The 23937-nt window shown below is 38.9% G+C and overlaps 2 protein-coding genes across 2 annotated transcripts; one reads left to right on the forward strand and one right to left on the reverse strand.

The window, feature by feature from the left end:
- Positions 1–720: 720 nt before the first annotated feature.
- Positions 721–7711, forward strand: LOC142490075 (keratin, type II cytoskeletal cochleal-like). Its single transcript, XM_075591868.1, has 9 exons — positions 721–1238; positions 2220–2428; positions 2536–2596; positions 3088–3183; positions 3482–3646; positions 3905–4030; positions 5629–5849; positions 6079–6107; positions 6774–7711. The coding sequence occupies exons 1-9, from the start codon at positions 783–785 to the stop codon at positions 6896–6898; spliced, it is 1488 nt and encodes a 495-aa protein (XP_075447983.1). The 5' UTR covers positions 721–782; the 3' UTR covers positions 6899–7711.
- Positions 7712–13358: 5647 nt separating this feature from the next.
- LOC142490078 (keratin, type II cytoskeletal cochleal-like) lies at positions 13359–20777 on the reverse strand. The gene is made up of 9 exons (XM_075591871.1): positions 20261–20777; positions 19206–19414; positions 19038–19098; positions 18440–18535; positions 17936–18100; positions 17557–17682; positions 15963–16183; positions 15666–15694; positions 13359–14037 (listed from the first exon to the last, which is right to left on the reverse strand). Exons 1-9 carry the CDS (start codon positions 20714–20716, stop codon positions 13913–13915), a joined length of 1488 nt encoding a protein of 495 aa, XP_075447986.1. The 5' UTR covers positions 20717–20777; the 3' UTR covers positions 13359–13912.
- Positions 20778–23937: the final 3160 nt, after the last annotated feature.

Below are 23937 nucleotides of genomic sequence, written 5' to 3' on the forward strand. Positions count from 1 at the left end.
CCCTACAGGGACATAGTAACACGTACCAATACGCTGTGTATTTCTTAGCCCCCACGGGGACTTACACATGACCTGCTCTAATTTGTAATTAAACCTCCACTTTAACTATTATTTACGGTCTGGTTCCAATTTTTTAACGTATACCAATAAATGGACGTTAACTTAATTAGTTTCCAATACATATCGTACCAGTACTTTGCTTCATACTGTACATTAGCTGCTGATTAAGGTTACTATCTCCCCACAGACACAGAGTGCATCACACAGGGACTTATCCAGATGGTAGTGCCTTTGCTCCATTTGGTGTTTTTTCTTCCTATTACGGTTTAGTCAATGCCCTTTTTGCACCTATCTGTATGTATGACCTTTGGTCATAATAGGTAGAGTGGGTTCATTTTTCTTGTAATTAATACTATGCATGTTGATCCATCTTCAAATATTTCATTTCAGTATTTGTCATAATCAAAATGGTGAAGGAGAAGCTCAAAAGGATGTTATATTGTATAACATTAAATAGAAGAATATGCTTTTCATCTTTAATAATATTGTAGGTGTGTTGCTGCTTTGCTTTCTTTTAAGCTAGGAGGATTGTAATAATGTCAGCAATGCCAAATCATAACAGGCAATTACAAGCTATTAGTATACTTCAAAGTAGCCAAATCCATTTTGTTGTGAATATAAAAGGGGAACATCTCTGCAGTCAACTTAGACGGACTTACTAAAAGCTCACTCCAGAGTCAGCTCCAATACCACTTTGTCCTTCTGACTCTTGCTGAAGCAACATGTCTCACCAATCTCATCAATCCACACATAGCAGCTCCGGCTCGGGGCACAAGAATTTCAGTTCATCCTCAGCTTGTTTACCATCTTTCAGCAAACATTGTGGGAGCTCATTCACATCAAAGAAAGTATCCATGGGTCACAAAGCGCTACACAGTTTTGGAAGCAAAAGTGTTTATAGTCATGGATCAGGTGGACCTAAGATCTCAGTGGGAAGTTGTCGACCAATGGGAAGTGGACATGGATATGGAGGATATGGTAGTGGATATGGTTTAGGTGGATCTGGCTATGGTTTTGGGGGGTCATCCTGCTCTGCAGGCATCACCAATGTTACTGTGAACCAAAGTCTCCTGGCCCCACTGAATTTGGAAATTGACCCAAACATCCAGAGAATGAGGACAGATGAGAAGGACCAAATCAAGGGTCTCAATAATCAGTTTGCATCCTTCATTGACAAGGTAAGGTAAACATGTTGAACATCCAACTTTATAAACTGGAAAAGGGTCTATGCCATGTCCTAGCTTGAATAACCCACATCAACCCACATCAACCCACATCAACCCACATCAACCCACATCAAACCAGATCGGGAGAAGGAGTGGCTCAGTGAGTAAAGTACTGAGTACTGACTGACACTGAAATTGCTGTAGGGGAGCCTGGTTCAATTCCCGGTGTTGGCTCCTTGTGACCTTGGGCAAGTCACTTTATCTCCCAGTGCCTCAGGCACCAAAAACATAGATTGTAAGCTCTACAGGGACCTGTGCCTGCAAAATGTACCTGTAAAGCGCTGCGTAAAATTAGCAGCGCTGTACAAGAACATGCTAAAAAAAAAATATGGAAACCGATCAACAACAAATAAAACTTGACATCTTTTCATCTATATTTTTTAGGTCTAACAGCATTACATTTGTTAACAATATCTAAAATGTTATAATATTACTTAGATTGTAAGCTCTCTGTGACAGAGATTCCCTTTCCTGTTGTGGACATTTCTGTTTGTTGCACTTTTTTTGTTATAATAATGTACTTTATATCCAACTGTTAATATCATGTAGCACTTTGTACATTGTTGTGCCACTTACAATTTTTCATAAAATTGAAAACAATTTATAAAGGCTCTTGGTTTCAACATTTCCAATGGACATACAAAAATCACTTCATATTTCTTTAAGATGAAAGTACAATTTCAGATCTGTTTACCTTGAAGGGAAAAGTACAATGTGACAATATTAGGAAGAACATTTTAATTTGTCATTATTTATACACGATTTTCATCTATATTTCAATGTTTTTATTTAAATCTATTTGTTTTATGAACATTAACCATTGGCAAGAATTGACAATTTCAAAATATGTATTATTTTATTCAAGGAAACTTATTTGTTGCAAACAACTATTTTAGCAATGGTTTATTTATTTACATTTTTTATGTGTCCTAGGTGCGATTCTTAGAGCAACAGAATAAAATGCTGGAGACAAAGTGGTCTCTTTTACAAGACCAAAGAACTGCTAGATCTCAAATTGAACCTCTCTTTGAGGCCTACATTAGCAGTCTCAGGAGACAGCTGGAGAATCTGGGATGTGAAAGAGCGCGTCTGGATGCAGAAAGGAGGAATATGGAGGAATCAGTAGAAGAATTCAGAAGAAAGTATGTAAATTAGGAGACATGTTGGTTTTCTAAACATTGCAAAATACCATCAAAACCATATACTAATCTACAAACACACCATTTAATAAAACTTTCTTACCAAACAGATATGAAGAGGAAGTCAACCGACGCACAGCTGCAGAGAATGAATTTGTTGGGCTTAAGAGGGTAAGTGTAAAGTGATGAACTGTACTAAATGTAGTCTTATTTTATAAAGGTAAAAATGTAACTTTGAATCAGTAAAACTATTCTTAAAGCACATTAAAGCAGCATTTCCTCCTTCATTTCCTCCTGTCTGTTTTTGTTTTAATAAATGCAGAAGTTCCTTACATTGCAATTATCTAAGGTGCCGATCGATTAATTCTCCGGGATTGATCGGTGAAGTTTCGGCTTACGCACTATGCGGCCTATTTCAAAAGATGAAGTTGTGAATGGTTGCTATAGCAACCCAAGGTTGTTTAATTAATTTAAAAGCATTAACAATGGCATAAAGAGAGGGGAAATAATGTGGTATTATCTAATACTACACAACTCATTTGTTTAAAATAAACACGTATAGAATTTTGAACGAAATACTGATTTAATTTCAGAAGCATTGTATTATAAATCCTAACTTTGAAGGGATATACTTACTGTATCTATTTGTATCTTCCCTGTAGGAAGTTGATGCTGCTTTCATGAGCAAAGCCGAATTACAAGCAAGGGCGGACTCCCTATCTGATGAGATCAACTTCCTGCGAGCTCTGTTTGATGCGGTATAAATATGGAGCTCTTTAATCTTCTTATTCTTTAATTTGTTGAACAACAGACTTGGTACCATTTTCCTAAAATAGTAATAATGATTTTACACCACATGCTTTTAAATGGGTAAGAACTAGAACTTTATTTCTAACAGCTACAAAATGTAAACCTCTTTATGGCAATTCTAGCTTTATGATTTCTTATAGTAGAACAATATATTTAAAAATATATATTTTTGAAAATGAAGGGACCTTTTTCATACGGTACCTGTACATCATCAGCACTTATATCACTGTTTTCTCTACTTTGCAGGAAATATCTCAGCTTCAGTCTCAGATCTCAGATACATCAGTCCTTGTTTCCATGGATAACAGCCGAGACCTGGATCTGGACGGCATCATTGCTGAGGTCAGATCCCAATATGAGGACGTTGCTAACAGGAGCAGAGCTGAAGCAGAGGCCACATACCAATCAAGGGTGAGTTTATTGAAGGCAAATTTAAACAGGCCTAATCAAAATTTTCACATATAGATAACATACACATGCTTTGGTATATAGTACTCAACTGAAATATAATATCCACATTATACTAATTGTAAAACTGCATATTGTTCATAAACTTCTGAATCTCCATAATTGTGTAAATATAAGATCATCAAGCTATTTGGTTTTAGATACAATTAGATGCTTCACACCAATGCTTCAATCTACTCTCACATGATTTTATCTCTTCAGTACGAGGCGCTGCGCTCCACAGCAGGCAGTTATGGGGATAATCTGCGCAACACTAAACAGGAGATTGCTGAGCTCAACCGTCTGATTCAGAGACTTAAGGGAGAAATAGAGAGTGTGAAAGATCAGGTAAAATTAATACATGTGTAATATGTAATCTTACTAGTTTAACAAACAATGATAACTTCCTTAATATACAAGATAACATTTACTGTAAAGTATATATTACAGTACATATTTACTCTGTCTGAAATGAAGAATGGAAGTATTATAAGAGGATTTGTCTGTTTGTCCATTAGTTAACAATGTGAAATAGTGAAAATCCTAGCACAATGTTACATGTATTAATGTACAGTGTGACAGTGGGTGGGGGAGTGGGGAATGTGGATGGACTGGGCGCTTCCCAATTAATATTAGATTGGTGTAATTAGTGACACACCTTAGATACACACAATAAACCTTACACCACAAAGTGATAATAGAAATAAAAGTGTACAAGTGCAGCTCAACTTCCTCTGGTGGGACAGTTCCAAGTTCCAGGATGTAGAATTTTCTTTTCTTGGGGTTGAGGAGGAGCGCAGGATAAGTTCGTGATATGTGAAAAAATAAAAATATATATAGTGCAGATGGTACAGTAGATCACTGCTAGAAAGATAATCAATAAATGAAATGAACTCACAAAAATCGTATTGTATTACTGCATGTCAGAGATCCATCTCTCTCTGACTGGAGCCCTTTGTGTAGCTGGGGTCAGGATGCCTCTCAGTGGAGTGGATGATATGCAAGTGAAAGAAACCACAAATAGTGCATACTGTATAAACTATAAATATGTATTAGTCACAAATGTTAAGGAAACTCACATTTTCCATAAATTCAATGGGTGGTGGAGAGAACCGCCGATAGAAGGGTGGTGGAGTGTAAGGCTGCTGCCCGGTGCTTCCTTTCACTTACACCTCACAGTGTAGTTCCGCATCAGTCTCTGCGGTCGCGTCACTTCCGGTTTCGCGTCACAGGTGAGGGCAGGAAGCCAAAATGGGTCTGGTGTCAGCAGTAGATTGCCAGTCCTTCAGTGAGCAGATTCTCTCCAAACTTACTCAGGAGTACTCCTGACGAAGCAGTGTGCGAAACGCGTAGAGTTAGAGTTTGGAGAGAATCTGCTCACTGAAGGACTGGCAATCTACTGCTGACACCAGACCCATTTTGGCTTCCTGCCCTCACCTGTGACGCGAAACCGGAAGTGACGCGACCGCAGAGACTGATGCGGAACTACACTGTGAGGTGTAAGTGAAAGGAAGCACCGGGCAGCAGCCTTACACTCCACCACCCTTCTATCGGCGGTTCTCTCCACCACCCATTGAATTTATGGAAAATGTGAGTTTCCTTAACATTTGTGACTAATACATATTTATAGTTTATACAGTATGCACTATTTGTGGTTTCTTTCACTTGCATATCATCCACTCCACTGAGAGGCATCCTGACCCCAGCTACACAAAGGGCTCCAGTCAGAGAGAGATGGATCTCTGACATGCAGTAATACAATACGATTTTTGTGAGTTCATTTCATTTATTGATTATCTTTCTAGCAGTGATCTACCATCTGCACTATATATATTTTTATTTTTTCACATATCACGAACTTATCCTGCGCTCCTCCTCAACCCCAAGAAAAGAAAATTAATGTACAGTGTAAGAAAGAATCTTTTATTTACTTTGTGTTTTACCAGCGTGCTAGACTAGAAGGTGCCATATCTGAGGCTGAGGAACGTGGGGAGATGGCCGTCAGAGATGCCAAGTGTAAACTGTCTGAGCTGGAGGATGCTCTGCAGAAAGCTAAGCAGGACATGGCTCGCCAGCTCCGTGAATACCAGGAGCTGATGAATGTGAAGCTGGCTCTGGATATTGAGATCACCACCTACAGGAAACTGCTGGAGGGAGAGGAGTCCAGGTGAGTGACAATTATGCAGCATGTAGACACACTGTCAATGTTAAAATGTCTTTCTTTCTGAATATTAATTAAAGATATGTATTAAATAAACACAGAGAGCTGCAAGCACTACAAAAACAATCTTCACGACGTACAATTTACACAAAAAGGCATCCATTGATATATGTAATAAATAATATGACTTTGAAATTGTAAATTAACTTTAACAAATGTTTTATCTTTATTTCAGGCTGGGCGGAGAAGGTTCTGTTAGCATCTGTAAGTAAAGGCGTGATTCATTTTTATATTTGTATACTATTCCAGCTATTTAAAACTGAAACCAAGAATGAACTACAGTTTCACTGGCATTCAGAAACAAGAATAGAGGTGGCACTGTAGCTGCTAGTTTAACCACTTTGATTGAAGATGCCTAGTTATCTATAATCATTTTTTTTCCATCTCAAGATTTAAACTCCTTTGTCTTTCATTATACTCCTGTGCTGGAACAAATGTTAAGTTGGACATTAAGATTTAATTTCCTACATACTATTATTTCCACTAACATTTCCAGTCATTCGCTCTTTCTTTCAAGCTCTTTGGAAGCGTGTCTTCAAATTTAAGAGTATACAGTACTATTGAGTCAAATATATGAAACTAGTTAATCCAGCATTTTACATCTGACACAGATCTGCATACCAGGGATTTTTTTACACCAATTCAAACTTGATTGAGTAAAAAGGAATACAAAAGAACAGTTTACACTAAAAAGTTACTACTATACATCCTACCACTTGCTAATTGGGAAGAAAAAGAAGGGCAGAACACTTCAATGTATTGTTACTAAAATACATGTAAATATTAGCTCAGATTTTAGTTCTAAATCATACTTGGTTTATACTTCCTTTAAAATGTTTCATCCCTGACACGTTGCTTGTTTCTTTACAGCTGTGCTTCACTCTAGTACTGGAGCATCACACTACGGTGGAAGTGGACACCACCACAAGAGCAGATGTAGCACTGGCAGTGTTTCCCAAGGAAAACATGGCTCAGGACATGGACAGTCCTGCTAAAATGGAATTGGCTGATGTTATTTGTCTCTTAGAAAACACCTGCTAAAGTTCTAAACTTATTAAAAGCATAGCACTTACAACAACAACATTGGCTAATTAATCGATTACCTTCATGTTGACAGCTTTTACAGGTTTCAGTTCACCACAAAACCACAACCACCACCACATTAAACCAATTTTTGCACATCTTGGATAATGCAAAAAGTACTGTGTTTACTATAATACAAATGTATATTTTGAGCACTACATTTTGAAACATGAATCTAGTAAAGCTATAGAAACCTGGTTACTCTGTTTGGTACGATTGATATTATTATAACAGGTGGTGTAACAAACAGACCTGATAGTCAGTATATTTTGTTATTGGAGCTCTCAGTGTGAAGACATAATATACAAGATCTTCTGTCAAGGAATTCCTGCATTCTTCTGATAGAATCACTGAGTGATTTTCAAACCTTGGCATTGTTTACTTTTCTTTACAGATGCATTTAAAATCCTCCATTGATTTTCCACTAAAGTACCGCAGTATGTCTGAAACTGTAAACAAGCAATTGTTTTTCAAACTAATCACACAGAAATTAAGTTTGTGAAAAATATCATATAATTAATAGCAAAGCACTAGATATGACAATTAATATAATATTTTACTGTATACAATATTAACACATTTAGTAATTAAAAATTCAAATTTTAATACAGTACAAGAGATTGTTTTACATTATAAATGTATCAATTGGTTTTGCTTGAATTTTTAATACTTGAGTAAGTGGAAAATGTAGAATTAATTTCCATTGTTTACGTCTAATCACAATAGTGAAATGCATTGTCTATTCTTTAAACTGGAACATAATCTGTTTTTTCTCTGTTCAATAAACTGCTATTTTCCTGCTATGGATTAACTCAGATGTTTCTTATTTAATTGCACATTCATTAGAAACTTTAAACATAATCATTCTGAATAATCCAACAAAATAGGAAAAGTGTTGTTTTTATTTTAATGTACTGTCATTATTTTGCAACAATGGGTTTTGCTAAGAAACAAATCAAACAAGACACACATAAAAGGGATCAAGTTTTACTAGTATTTGGAAATGCATCAGGAAATCAAATTATTCCTTTTCCAATTAATTAAAAAATATATAAATGGGTGAATATTTCACATCGAAGCAATTAATTACTTGTACTATGTTCAAACTGTAAACAGAGAAATCCTAAATTAGAGATTTAGTGACTGGTTGGGTCTTAAAACCTGTTTCTAGAGTTATTATCTGTATTTCATCATGAAAACTTGAGTAGTCCTCTGGGGGCTGATGCAAAGTTTTTACTAACCTTCAAGTGAAAGGTCCATTAGTGGGCCATTAGTCTGTCTGCAGAAATGTCACAGAAATGTTGCAACAGATTTTCCAAGGCAAGTGTTCGGATAGTCGTGGCTGGTTCTGTATGCCTGCTTCAAGAGGCCACAGGGTGCCCGAATGTGCTCCCCTCAAGAACGCCTATGCTGCGTGGATATCTGTTGATGACCTGGTGCTGACTGATGACCCAGATTGGAGCTGCAGTTGGTGTCGCTGCTAGGCTTGTAGTGTGTGAGCCATATCGTGCGCACGCAACTTTGGATCAGCTGATGAGAAGGGTTAACCTCTTAGCCTATGCGTTTCGTGACTGATGTCACTTCCTCAGGGTAATGGTAGTCCCAATAATGTGTTACTTTTAAATTGAGCAAAATCACAATATCTGAAGTTTAATTGCATTTTTTTTGTTAAGTATGTTGCCGTTGCTTTCCCCTGGGAATCAGCTGTATACTATGTCAAATTATAAAATGTTGAGCTTTTACCTATCAAATGAATTGGTATCCTCCCATTGTATTAACTACTCCAGTGTTAGTGAATTTTGCTGCAATTCTTTGCCAAATCTTATGAAATTTAAGTTGTAAACATAACTCTACCCCCTCACTATGTCAGAAATTCCACACACATTCCAAGCCTGTCAAATCCTAAATTTCCAGTTTAAACTACTTCACAGACTTGGATGAAGACCCTTAAATATGCTCAGTCAGTCCATTTGAGCCTAACGAGGTATAATGAATGCACACCTGTGAGCTCATGACTTGTAAATGTGACAAGGGTTAAAACACACAGCTATATAGCTGATCCAAACTTAACCTGTGCAAGGTCCCTCAACTGAGGAGTGAGGGAAGAGGATTGTTCATGTAATGCAACCAGGAATAAACTATGCTCCACCATGGCTGTTTGTTATTAAAAAGTCTGTCTTTCTTATTCATATGTTTTACTGCTGTATAAACCTACAAAGATCATTACATGATATCAGAAGAGATGAAGAAAAAAGAGGAGAGATTACCGTGTTGGTTTATTCAGTGCTTAAAGCAGAACATAAACAAAGCAAGTGAAGCAATAAACTATAGAAGTACAAAGGCAGTGTTGCAAGTTGCAACCCCCATCCGGCGGAGAAGAAAGATGATAAAGTTAAATCATCCATATTTGTACATTTTGTGGGTGTAGATCGAGGCAGCATCGATTATTTACAATAACCTTAAATCTATAGGAGGCACAAGTAAAACGTTAAGTGAGATGTTGACAACATTTGAGGAATGTTATATGCCAAAAAAGGATGAGAATTTTGAAATATACAATTATTGTACATGCATGTAACAAATTATGAAACCATAGAGCAATATGTAACTGAATTAATGATACTCAGTAAGCTCTGTATCTTTGGTGAACTGACAGTCTCAGAAATGTGATTGAAAAATTTGTAGCATCAAAGAAAATGTGTTGAGAGAGACATCCGTGAAGCTGATCTGACCTTAGATAAATATCCCCATATATGCAGGCTGCAGAAATTGTTATATCACAAGCACAAGAGCTGAATCCATGCCAACTACTAACTATGACAGAAGTGCTCAAAACAAATTGAATCACATACTGTACACAGTAAGGATAACCACTGATACAGGAGATCGCATCTGTATAGAGGATTGTATTGGAAGTATGGGTTGCAATATGGCCCTAATCAATGTGAAGCCTTTGCAAAGTTCTGCGCTGTAAATTGCAGATGCAAAAAAGTCCAATGCATGCAGGTGAACACAATCTTTGCCAGGTTTGCAAAGTATTGGGAACTCCATGATAGGGGAAAGGAAATATTCCCACGGAGAAGATAGGCTGCACTAGTGAGGAATAGGAATGTTAACCCTATAAGAACCATATATACCATATAGCCCATCAGGAATGAGAGTCATCATGCTGTAACAGAGTCATCATGCTGTAAGAGTTTCATACCATCTAAGTATTCGTGCAAGAAACATCTAAGTTTCAAGATTTTAAAGTTTCATCACGAAAGAAGCAGCTCCAGCGGAGTAAACAGCAGCGGCAAGTTGTGCTGCTGACCGAAGACTGTTTCAGGCTCTTTTTGCGAGCAACTCCCGCTACTGGGAAATTGTTCCTAGAGACTTTGTTTTGGCAACATTTCATTTTGGGAACATTTTATTTCGTTTGACCCAGTTCCAGTAAGTGTATTTTTCTTTGTAATTGTAAATCAAGCTGTGTATGTTCATTCTGTAAATTAATCACAATTTATTTTATTTTTTGCTTTGCTCAATCAAAGAATCCGGGTATTAAGGTGTTAAAAGCGCTGGTCTCCCGTGACACAGTAATAGTAATGTTAGGCCTGACTCCTTGTGAGAAACTCAGTTGGGTAAATTTGGCAGGTACTCTCAATACAAGCTGTCAATTAATCTAATTGATTAAAGGTGGACACTTTGACCAGTGTTTTAGTTTAAAAAAAAAATTGGTTTCTCATTTGAATGTGATTTTAGTTCTAAACAAAACATTGTGTTTTGGTTTTGCAAAAAGTCGATTGTTTTAGGTTTTTTTTCAAATGATGGAAAAAATAAAAATAAGTAGGAAAATTCGAAAATTAATATCATAAGGCACGAAAAAGCCTAAAATAAGAATATAATAATATTAATAATAAAATCAACCTGGAAAAAGCTGAAGTGTACTGTAGTTTGAAAAATGGCAAATACTGTCTTAATATCTCTAATTTCTTTATTGGTAAACCAAACAATAGTAAAACTATGTCCCCCCAAAACTTATCAGTAGACGGACATATACAATGCACCAGTTGGAGAAGCAGATTTTTTTTTAAATAACCATGCTCCAGTCTCTTCTGTAGAGCCAGACTCTAAAGCCTTATACAGCCATGGCAGAATCCTGGGCCAGGCCTCCCCGCCTCCATCACACAACTCATTGGGGTCTAAGTATATAATTCATTTATTCCTCCCGCAAGCATAATTTCACAGTCTTGGCTAGAATTTGTGGACCGTAAGTATATCTCTAGGCTTTGTACCAGGGGGAGGAATAGGGAAGCAACAGACACCTGTTTCTGTACAACAGATGATTAGCTGGATGCATCCCTGGACTCTGCCCAGGACATACTTGAAAACGAGAGGTAACACTCAATGTATTACTTCCTGGTAAAACATTTTATAAATAAATTACCCCACATTGCTCAAATCGGACACAAAGAAAATAAAAAAAACTGCAGCACCTACATATGCAAACCATGATATATTAAAATATATAAAAAATTGCATCAAGAAATCCCTCACCTACTGTCGCGGCCCCTTTTATTCTCCTACATCTCCGAATTTTTTCGGGGATTTTTCCGAATGTCACGCACTTTACCGCACTTCACCGCATTCATGCCGAGACAGCGCTAATACAATGCACTAGGAAAAGGCGGCCGCGGCTAAAATACCAGAACATACTGCATCAAATACTGCATCTGCCCGTGGTTTTCAGAGTTGCGCCGATACGGCCGCACTAGGGTAAAGGCGGCCGCCACTGTATATTTGCTTGTTTGTCCAAGGTTCTAGAGACAGTAGGTCTTGATACATCTGTACTCCTCCTACACAACACTACCTATAATTCCTCAGAGTCCCCCCGTATAAGAGCTAGAGCCAGTTCTGCATTGTTCTCCCCAATTTTTGCTGAGGAATATGTCTTTGACCTTTCCCTGACAAGAAGTTCTGCTGTAGTCATTGCATACTTAGAGGTTGAGGCATGTACAGTACAGATTCAGAAAAATATTCCTCAGTGTCCTCCCCCTCATTTTTACTCACACAATTATCTTGAAAGATGGGTCCCACACTGCTATTTTTTTTTTATTCCTGTTGGGTAAATAAATTAACTGTAAAAACTAGGTAACCCCAGAAATCAGTACTGTAGAACTTTTGTTTTGATAACTGTAGCTTAAAAGTTGGCACAAACAGTGACATGAATCATTCTTTGTCCCACAACTTTTCTAAATTCTAAAACTTGCCTTAAACTTGCCTTAAACTAGCCAGGTACATGCTGGGTACATTTCAGTGACATTTCTGCATAGGCTAATGGCCCATAGGATTAATACAGCAGGGGATCCTGGCAGTCCCATTCAGTTTGAATGGGACTACCAGGGACCCCCGCTGTTAATTCGATGGGCCATTAGTCTGTCTGCAGAAATGTGTGAAATGTTGCAGCATGTACCCAGCATATACCTGGGTCTTTTTGGAGATTGCCCCAGGTTTTTTTTGGAATAATAGTCGGCACTACAGTACATCAAAATGCTGTAGCCAAAAAATGCGGTATTGCAGCTTCACAGAAAAGCATTATTTTTATTGTGCAATTCTACATTGCAGCACTGCTAAAAGTAACACACTTTTTATTGAATATCGAATCCGGTAATAAATCCAGTTAGTCAGTCACCCACCAAGTCAGTCACCCACCCAGTCAGTCACCCACCCAGTCAGTCAGTCAGTCAGTCACCACCCAGTCAGTCAGTCAGTCACCCACCCAGTCAGTCAGTCACCCACCCAGTCAGTCACCCACCCAGTCAGTCACCTACCCACCCACCCAGTCAGTCAGTCACCCACCCAGTTAGTCAGTCAGTCACCCACCCACCCAGTCAGTCAGTCAGTCACCCACCCAGTCAGTCATCCACCCAGTCAGTCAGTCAGTCAGTCACCCACCCAGTCAGTCACCCACCCAGTCAGTCAACCCAGTCAGTCAGTCACCCACCCAGTCAGTCACCCACCCAGTCGGGCGCCCACAATTCTTATTAGGAATTTATTCCATTTTTTAAAAGTGGGGCGGGGCTATGTGGCGAGTGGATTTTTTGGTTCGGCGATTAGATTTTTGGGTGATTTGTCGACCATTGCTCATTGCCATATCCAAAGGTTCTTTAAGTTCTTTTAAATACATAAAGGTGGGGTCAGAGTCTAAAAGGGCATATGAGGCTTGATCCGCTAATAAATGTCAAGCCTCAAGATGATAATCGTCTGTTGTTTTGACCACTATCCCTCCTCCCTTATCGGCTACCATTATGACAATGTCCTTAAGTTTCTAATGAATTTTCAATTAAATAGGAAACATTTGTGCTAATCCATAGCATGAAAATAGCAGTTTATTGAATAGACAGAAAAACAGAAATTACGTTTCAGTTAATAAAAATGTATTTTGCATTTTACTGTTGTGATTAGACTTAGATAAAGGAACGTGATTCTACATTTTCCACTTTCTCAAGTATTACAAATTCAAGCAAAACCAATTGATAATTTTTCACTGGGAACCGTAAAGTATAATGAACAGTACCAAGGCTTGAAAATCATATTCAATCAAAAGAATGCAGGAGTTCTCTGACAGACGATCTTCTATATTAATGATTTCACATTGAGAGCGCCAATAACAAAATATACTGACTATCAGGTCTGTTTGGTATACCACCTATTATAATTAGATCAATGGTACAAAACAGAGTAACCAGGTTTTTATAGCTGTACTAGATTCATGTTTTAAAATGTAATGCTCAAAATATACATTTGTCTTATAGTAAGCACAGTACTTTTTGCATTACCCTAGATGTGCAATCATTGGTTTAATGTGATAGTAGGGGTTTTGTAGAGAACTGGAACCTGTAGAAGCCGTTAACATGAAGGTAATCTATTAATTAGCGAATTCCATTTTAGCAGGACTGCCCATGTCCTGAGCTATGTTTTCCTTGGGAAACACTGCCAGTGCTACATCTGCTGTTGTGGTGTTGTCCACTTCCACCGTAGTGTGATGCTCCAGTACTAGAGTGAAGCACAGCTGTAAAGAAAGAAGCAACGTGTTAAGGATGAAACATTTTAAAGGAAGTATTAACTAAGTAGGATTTAGCCCTAACATCTTAGCTAATATTTAACATGTATTTTAGTATCAATAAATTGAAGTGTTCTGACCTTCTTTTTCATCCCAATTAGCAGTGGTAGGCATTTATATAAAAAAAAATAGGAAGGAAAATAGGATGTACAGTATTAACTTTTTAGTGTAAGGTGTTTCTTTTGAATTCCTTTTTACTCAATTAAGTCTGAGTTGGTGTAATCTTCCCAGGAATGCAGATCTGTGTCCGATGTAACAAAAACGATTCTGTTTTGTATATTTGACTAAATACTCTTACATTTGTAGCCGTTCTTCCAAAGAGCTTGAAAGAAAGAGTCAATAACTGGAAATGTTAGTGTACATAATAGTGTGTAGGAAATTAAATCTTAATGTCCAGCTTAATATTTGTTCAAGGACAGGAGATTAATACAAGACAAAAGAGTTTAAATCTTGAGAGAAAAACGATTTTAGATAACTAGACATCTTCCAGCAAAGTGGTTCCACTAGCAGTTACCATAACACCTCTATTCTTGTTATGCCTGTGATACTTTAGTTCATTCTTGGTTTCAGTTTTAAATAGCTGGATTAGTATAAAGCAAACAAAGAAGTGACGTCAGTAGTCACGAAACGCGCGTAGGGTGGAGTTTAGACTGTACGCGGTACTGCATGCGTGAGCTGGCTGAGGAGAGACGCGGCGGTGTATCAGTGACGTCATCTGAGGTGGACCTGGCGCTCCGAGTCGCGGCCGCGAGTAGGAGATAGACGCGGGACCTAGCCTCTCACACCACGCAGCCACCTTCTCAAGCCTGCGGACGGCACGTTGTAATCCGCTTGCAGGGTTGCATAGCATGTGAGTGCATTTGCTGTTGATCCTAATTGTTTTATAACATTTTGTTACGGTACTACACCATTGGCATTTTTATTCTTTTTATATATCTTCCGTGACTGTGATTGATCCATGTGGAGAGGGAAATTATAATCACCTGAAGACCCACTGCTATCCAGTCTCATACACCAGAGCACCAGCTAAAGATACCTTTCAAGGCCTTTTTCTATCTACTTTTTTGTAAGTAGCTAGCAGCTGTGTGGGTGTGATCTCCAGTATCAGGAAGTACTGCGCAATGGTTCTTTTGTTTTGTCTGATTTCAGATACACATTCACCAGCAAAGAATTTCTGAAAGACCATCTGTGAGATCTATGAACTGTTCCTTTAATCAGAGGACTGGGAATTTACCCATCAGGTTTAATATACCTGGTAGTGCGCCAAGGACTTTTTCTCTTTGTTTGCTATTTCTTCTCTAGCCTCGTTGATAGGCTTGTTGTATATTCCTAGGCAGCCACGCCCCCATTCACTCTTGGTGACTGTGGGCTCTCTTTGCATTAATGGTTTATCCTTTCATCATTAGGGTTAATCAATCTCACAATTTATTTGTTATCATTACACTGATCTGCATTTATGTTTGTTGAGTATCACGTATATGTAAATAGGTTGAGCGCTTAGTATATGTTTTAGGTTCTCTTTTCCTTCACTTCTGGATTAGTATAAAAACACAAAAATGAATCACTCCTTTACTTACAGATGCTAACAGGACCTTCTCCACCCAGCCTGAAATAAAGATAGAACATTTTTTTTTAAAGTTGGTTCAGAATTTCAAAGTCATATCATGTCTACACACAACTGTATTATTTATAACATGTATGTTCACTTCCTTCAATGTATGACATTTTGTGTACCTTGTACGTAATGACATTTATGTCACTGGTGAGCTGGAAACTTTCTGTGTATATTTAGTATATTTTTTTCTATAATTATTCAGATAGAAAGACATATATACATTGACAGTGTGTCTACATGCTGCATAATCTTCACTCACCTGCTCTCCTCTCCCTCCAGCAGTTTCCTGTAGGTGGTGATCTCAATATCCAGAGCCAGCTTCACATTCATCAGTTCCTGGTATTCGCGGAGCTGGCGAGCCATGTCCTGCTTAGCTTTCTGCAGAGCTTCCTCCAGCTCAGTCAGTTTACACTTGGCATCTCTGACAGCCATCTCCCCACGTTCCTCAGCCTCAGATATGGCACCTTCTAGTCTAGTGCGCTGGTAAAGCACAAAGTAAATAAAATATTCTTTCTTACACTATACATTAATACATGTAACATTGTGCTAGGATTTTCACTATTTCACATTGTTAACTAATGGACAAACAGACAAATCCTCTTATAATACTTCCATTCTTCATTTCAGACAGAGTAAATATGTACTTTAATATTTAATTTACATGTAATTTTATTTTGTATATTAAGGAAGTTATCATTGTTTGTTAATCAATAATACATATTATACATGTGTAAGGATGTGTTAAGATACCGTATATGTATGCACTTGTACGGCGGGTTCCGCGATGGCAAGCTAGTACAGGGCGCCGCCATGTTGTTACGCAATTTTGCCGAGGTCACTAATCAAAGGAAGAGGTCGCGCATGCGCTCTTGAAGCGCGCGAACGATGAGCCAATGAGGAAGGGCTCTGTAATGAACTATAACCCCCGCGAACCCCGGAGGAGTCAGCTGGCACTAGGAGCCAATGAAAAGGCTGGGTTTGGAGGGGAGGAGAACAGGAAGCGTGGGGGAGAGACAACGCTAGCAGATGAGAGCGGGACAGGGCTGCAAGCGGTAGTGCGAGTGCAGGGGGTCCGTGACCCGCCTGCATAGGCCAGCTACTACCCCCAGGTCCATAGGAGCATTCCCTGAGTCACTGTAGGTTGCGGTACTGCAGGGACGCCCGTAGTGGAAAGCAATTGTCACCTTAGATAGGAATCAAGCGCACGGAGTTGTGGCCGGATACTGCTGTCTGGGCTCAGACAGTGGAGCCGCGCGATATCGGGAGGTCAAGGGTCGGATGCGACGGACCCTTTGAGAAGAGGTGCCGGTCACCGCCGTGACCGGAAGGTACTTTGTAAACAGCAAGTGCACTGACACCGGTCAACAGGCACTGATCCCGCCTTAGGAGTAACTTTGATAAGACACTAGCAAGTGGCTAGCGGATAGAACCTATCCTACTTAATATTCACAAGGACATACTCTATGAGAGCGTGGCGGAGCCACGGTTGTACAGGACGATATTCCCCGCGGGGTGTGGCCGAGCCACTTTAGTATAAGAGCCAGTTGTAATGGTGTGTTAGGTGTTATGAGTGATGTCAATGTTATGATATATATGCATGTTATGTGAATAGCGAGATACCCCAGCATAATCACAGTAAAGCTTGGTTGCACCCGCAATGTATGGTATGTTCTTGCCCAGGGTAAATCTTTCATCATGGGGATCCTGGGTAAGTGGAGGCGCTGCACTAGAATCATTACCCCAGGCTCCCTACTAGCGGAGGCCCAGATCTTCTGAACCTACAGGTTGTGTACAGCACTAGTAGTTCCTTTGGAAGGTGCCAGAAAAAGGGCTACACATGTATTAAATTTTACCTGATCTTTCACACTCTCTATTTCTCCCTTAAGTCTCTGAATCAGACGGTTGAGCTCAGCAATCTCCTGTTTAGAGTTGCGCAGATTATCCCCATAACTGCCTGCAGTGGAACGCAGCTCCTCGTACTGAAGAGAAAAAATCATGTGAGAGTAGAGTGAAGCATTGGTGTGAAGCATCTAAATGTATCTAAACCAAATAGCTTGATGATCTTATATTTACACAATTATGGGGGATTCTGAAGTTTATAAACAATATACAGTTTTACAATTAGTATAGTGTGGATATTATATTTCAGTAGAGTACTATATACCATGTGTATGTTTTATCACGTGAAACTTTAGGATTAGGACTGTTTGAATCTCTTTTCAATAGACTCACCCTTGATTGGTACGTGGCCTCTGCCTCAGCTCTGCTCCTGTTAGCAACGTCCTCATATTGCGATCTGACCTCAGCAATGATACCATCCAGATCCAGGTCTCGGCTGTTATCCATGGAAACAAGGACTGATGTATCTGAGATCTGAGCTTGAAGCTGAGATATTTCCTGCAAAGTAGAGAAAACAGTGATATAAGTGCTGATGAAGTACAGGTGCCGTATGAAAAATGTCCCTTCATTTTTGAAGGATATATTTTCAAACACATATTGTTCTACTGTCATTTGTTCCCCAAATCTGTACATTAAATATAATAGATACAATTACAAAAAAAATATGTCACATGTTGCAGATGTTAGAAATGAAGTTCTAATTCTTATACAGAAAAGTGAGTGTCCATTTCAAAGTATGTGGTGTAAAATCATTATTTCTTATTTTAGGAAAATGGTACCAGGTCTGTTGTTCAACAAATCAAAGAATAAGACAATTAAGGAGCTCCATATTCATACCGCATCAAACAGAGCGCGCAGGAAGTTGATCTCATCAGACAGGGAGTCCGCCCTTGCTTGTAATTCAGCTTTGCTCATGAAAGCAGCATCAACTTCCTACAGGGAAGATACAAATAGATAAGTATATTCATTCAATGTTAGGCCTTATAATGCAATGCTTCTGAAATTAAAGCAGCAATTCATTCAAAATCCTATATATTTTTTTAATTAGTTCTATAGTATTAGATAATACCAACTTATTAACCCACTTGTTATGAGCTAATTAATCCTTTTGAATGTATTAAACTTCATTGGGTTGCTATAGCAACCATTTCGGAAGTCACACATCTTTCTCTTTTGAAATAGGCAGCCATATTGCATGCCCTGGGAATCCGGATATTCACTGATCGATCATGGAGAATGGATCAATCGGCAGCCTCCATATTGCCTTTCAAATAATAAGGAACTGCTGCATTAATTTTTTTTAAAAGAATGAAAAAACAGGCAAGAGGAAATGCTGCATTAAAGTTTTGAAAGAATTATATTACTAGTCCAAAGTTATATTTTGATCTTTAAAAAAAAAGACAAACTTTTGTACAGTTAATGACTTGACACTTACTCTCTTAAGACCAACAAATTCATTCTCTGCAGCTGTGCGTCGGTTGACTTCCTCTTCATATCTGTTGGGTAAGAAAGTTTTATTAAGTGGTGTGTTTGTAGATTAGTATATGGTTTTGATGGTATTTTGCAATGTTTAGAGAACCAACATGTCTCCTAATTTACATACTTTCTTCTGAATTCTTCTACTGCTTCCTCCATATTCCTCCTTTCTGCATCCAGACGCGCTCTTTCACATCCCAGATTCTCCAGCTGTCTCCTGAGACTGCTAATGTAGGCCTCAAAGAGAGGTTCAATTTGAGATCTAGCAGCTCTTTGGTCTTGTAAAAAAGCCCACTTGGTCTCAAGCATTTTATTCTGTTGCTCTAAGAATCGCACCTAGGACACATATAAAAAAGTTAAATAAAAAAACAATTGTTAAAATCGATCCAAGGGTTTGCAGTACCCAGGTTTTTTTTTTTTTTATAAATTGATTATTTGCAAGTGATCTAATCTTGACAATGCCTACTGTTCATTAAATAAATACATTGAAATGAAAACATTGAAATATAGATGAAACAATAAATGAAATAAGTATGACAAATGAAAACATAAGTATGACTAATGATATATATATAAATATATATATATAAATATATATATTGATGCCTGGTGCATTCCAAAAGCAAAAACTGGGATGGCAAAAAATGGGGTGCCAGCAAATGGGGTGACAGCAAATGGGGTGCCAGCAGAAAGACTGGGATCCCAAACCAGTCCAAAACAATATAGACAATAGAAAAATCTGCATCACTCATCAAGATGATGGTGTAAAAAAATGTATTTATTCACAACATGTGAAGTAACTGAACACAGAATTATGAGCAACGTTTCGGACCACTATGGGTCCTTTATCAAGCTCTACAATAATGTACTTTATATTCAACTGCTTATTTTATATAGCACTGAATTATACATATAAATATTCTGTATAAAGTACATTATTATAACACAATAAGTGCAACAAACATAAACGTTTACCACAGGAAAGGGAATCTCTGTCACGGAGATCTTACAATCTAAGTAATATTTTAAATATTTAGATGTCAACAAATGTAAAGCTGTTAGATCCCCCAAAAAATTCTATAGAGAACCATGTTTATTTGGTGATTATTTTCCATATCTTGTTTGATACAGGTTACTCAAGCCTGGGCATGGCATGGCATAGCCCCTTTTCCAGTTTCTTACCTTGTCAATGAAGGAGGCAAACTGATTATTGAGACCCTTGATTTGATCCTTCTCATCTGTCCTCATTCTCTGTATGTTAGGATCTATCTCCAAATTGAGTGGGGCCAGGAGACTTTGGTTCACAGTAACATTAGTGATGCCTGAAGAGCAAGATGATCCCCCAAATCCATAACCAGATCCACTAAAACCATGTCCACTACCATATCCTCCATATCCATGTCCACTTCCCATTGGTCGACAACTTCCAACTGAGATCTTATGCCCCCCTGATCCATGACTATAGACACTTTTGCTTCCAAAACAAGGTAGTGCTTTGTGACCCATGGATACTTTCTTTGAAGTGAATGAGCTTCCACTGTGTTTGCTGAAAGATGATAAACAAGCTGAGGAGGAGCTGAAATTCTTGTGCCCAGAGCCGGAGCTGCTATGTGTAGATTGATGAGATTGGTGAGACATGTTGCTTCTTCAAGAATCAGATGGACAAGCAATTTTGGAGCTTACTGTGGAGTGAGCTTTAAGTAAGTACTGCTGTGTTCCTAGCAGAGATTTACCCCTTTTATATTCACATCGAAATGGGTTTGGCTACTTTGAAGTTTATTAAGATCCTATAATTGCTTCTTTAGAGTTTCAATTGCTAACATTATTACATCTCAATTCTCCTAGTTTAATAGAAAACAAAGTATATCGTACAAGAAAAAAAAAGGGAGTGGGGCAGTACCAGCACTCAAATGAGTAAAATGACAAATATGTTATAAAGAAATGTTACTGTGATATTGCCACAATATGTATACAATATGGATAGATAATTTCAAAGGTCAGCTATACTGTATACGTACAACTGTATACGTACAACTGTGAGTAAAAGCAAATGGAGTGGGAGAACATAGGGTGGGGGAAGGGAATGGAATAAGGAAAAGATAAGAGAAAGGGGGAGGGATCAAGACAAATAAGGGGGGGGGCAACATTTCGTGGTGGAATACACCTTCATCTGGCCCGTTCCCCAAGATCACAGGGATCAAGGGTACTTCGCTTATATCCTATATGGACGGTAACTCCCAACAAAATCCCAACTGCTACAGGCAAAGCAAGTCAATAATATCATAGGATCAGAGACAGATTGTCAAAAAAGGTTTTTTATTAACCTCTGCATTACTGCCTTTTGAGCCTCTCAGTACTGGTTATACCTTAGGCTTAAATCTCATTGTTGCTTGAGTTTATCTCTGCTGAAGGGCTGGTTATACCTTATGCCTACCAGACTCTGATCCTATGATATTATTGGCTTGCTTAGTCTGTAGCAGTTTTGTTATTAACCCCTGCATTACTGGTTTATATAGCATTGTTGCTTGAGATTATCTCTGCTAATTACCGGCTATCCTTGAGATTATACTCTTTAGTTGGTTTGTATAATTGCCACTAGCCTTGTTTGGGTATACATTTACTTGTGGCAACTCTTGGGTCACTAAATTATCTTATAGGTTGCCATGTTGTATATTTTGTTTTTAGTTGTTTTGTGTGTTGGGAGTTACTGTCCATACACATTAGGACTTAAGGGAAGAACCCTTGATCATTGTAACCTTGGGGAATGGGCCAGAAGAAGGGGCATTCTGCCTCGAAACGTTGCCCCACTTATTTGTCTTGATCCCACCCCCTTATCCCTTGCCTTTTCCTTATTCCATTCCCTTCCCTCACCCTGTGTTCTCCCACTCCATTTGTTATTACTCACAGCTGTATTGTATGTCTTTAGTCACAGTTGTACGTATATAGCTGACCTTTGGATTTTCTATACATATTTGATGGTCTTATTGCGGCAATATCACAGTAACATTTCTTTATAACACATTTGTCATTTTACATTATTTTTCTCATTTGAGTGCTGGGTACCCCCACATTTCTTGTTCTATATTGTTTTTTGGGAGGGAATAGGGTCCCTCCAGGTTCCTATGCACCATAGTCTTATTTTACTACCATATATGCTTAGAGTGCTGTTTAAACCATATACTTAAAGTATATAATACCTTGATTGCGCTTGTTCAATGATGGTGAGCCGTGTTGAAATATCTGCTTATTTTGGGATGTATTGAGTCAGATATAAGATCATTTCTTGTCTGTGGTGATAGCATCTCTGTAATTCATTCGGTATAGTCTGGCATTATGCCTTCTATTTTGATGACATATTGGGATCTCATATTGTTTACATTTTCCACTTGGCATTGTGGTTGGTCTTTGTTGAGTTAGACATTCAGTCCTTGTTTTTTTTTAATATGGCATAATGCTCACTTTCTGTACTAGGTGCTATGATCATGTCATCCCCGATGATGTCAACATCCTCATTATCTCCAAAGCTTTTATGTTTTTTCCTTTGAAATATGACTCTTGCTGATATTATTGCAAATGGCAACTGATGAAATTTGTTCAGACCACCAGTGTATTGAAAGTATTGTCCAGTTTTATCTGCCAATAACAATTTTTTCATCAAGTATTGTAAATAGTTTCTGTCCCGCCAGCAGTGCCACTGACAGGGGGGAGTGCAGGTACATCTGTTCGGGGTCAGTCGGTGAAGGGGGGCCCAACCAAGCAGTCTGAACCCAGACGTTAGGCCCAACTATTGTTTTAAGCCGCCTGGGTGAGACCGCTTGAAAGGACTCTGCACACCTCTCTCCACAGGCAGGGCTTGTGGTGAGGAGAGAGGGGTAAAGTATGAGAGAAAAGCAGGGGGTTTGTAAGAGAGGAGGGGGGAGTGTGAAAGAAAGGGGGAATGTGATAGTGAGAGGGAGAGAGGGGGGAGAATGTGAGAGGGTGAGAAAAGAGTGTGTATTAGAAGGTTAAATGTGTAGGAGAGGGGGGAGTGTGCAAGAGAGAGCAGTGGAAGAGAGAGGGGGAGCATGATAAGGTGGGTGAGAGGGGGTATAATGTGAGAGGGGAAGTGTAAGAGTGTAAAGGTTGAGAAAGAGGGAGGTGAGTGAGAGAGGGGGGAGTGTGACAAAGAGTAGGAGTGTGAGGGAGAAGGGCATTTAGCATGGCAGAGGAGTGTGAAAGGAGAGTGAGAGAGAAGTGGTCACTGGGATAAAGGGAAATATGTGAAAGAGAGGGAAGTGTGAGAGATAGTGGATGTGTGAGAGAGAGGAGTGTGAGAGGGAGTCAAAGAGGGATAGGGTGTGAAAGATAGAGAGTGAATGGGATAAAGATGGTGAAATGTGAGAGAGAGGGGAGTGGGAGAGAGAGGGCATACAGTATGGGAGTGAGAGAGAGAGAGAGGTTTGATAATGGGAGAGGGGAGCTAGTACGAGAAGGGGATGTTAGATAGAAAAGGGGAGAGTATGATAGCAAGAGGAGGGATTCTGTGAGGGAGGTGAGGTGTGAGAACGCAAGTGAGAGAGGGGATAGTGTTAAAAGGGGGAAGAGAGAAGAGGAGAGTGTGTGTGAGAGATAGGAGAGGAGAATGAAAAAAATGGGGAGTGAGAGAGAGAGAGAGAGAGAGAGAGAGAGAGAGAGAGAGAGAGAGAGATAAGTGGGTGAGATATGATATGTGTGATAGAGCATAGGAAAGTGTGAGAGGGGTTTAAGAGAGAATGAGAAGTGTGAGAGAGAGATTGAGATAGGGGAGAGTGTGAGAGAGTGTTGAGTGTATGAGACAGCAGGAAGTGTGAGAGAAAGGTAAGAGAGTGAAAGAGAGAATG

This window comes from Ascaphus truei, chromosome 3, assembly GCF_040206685.1.
Source record: "Ascaphus truei isolate aAscTru1 chromosome 3, aAscTru1.hap1, whole genome shotgun sequence".
Taxonomy (NCBI): domain Eukaryota; kingdom Metazoa; phylum Chordata; class Amphibia; order Anura; family Ascaphidae; genus Ascaphus; species Ascaphus truei.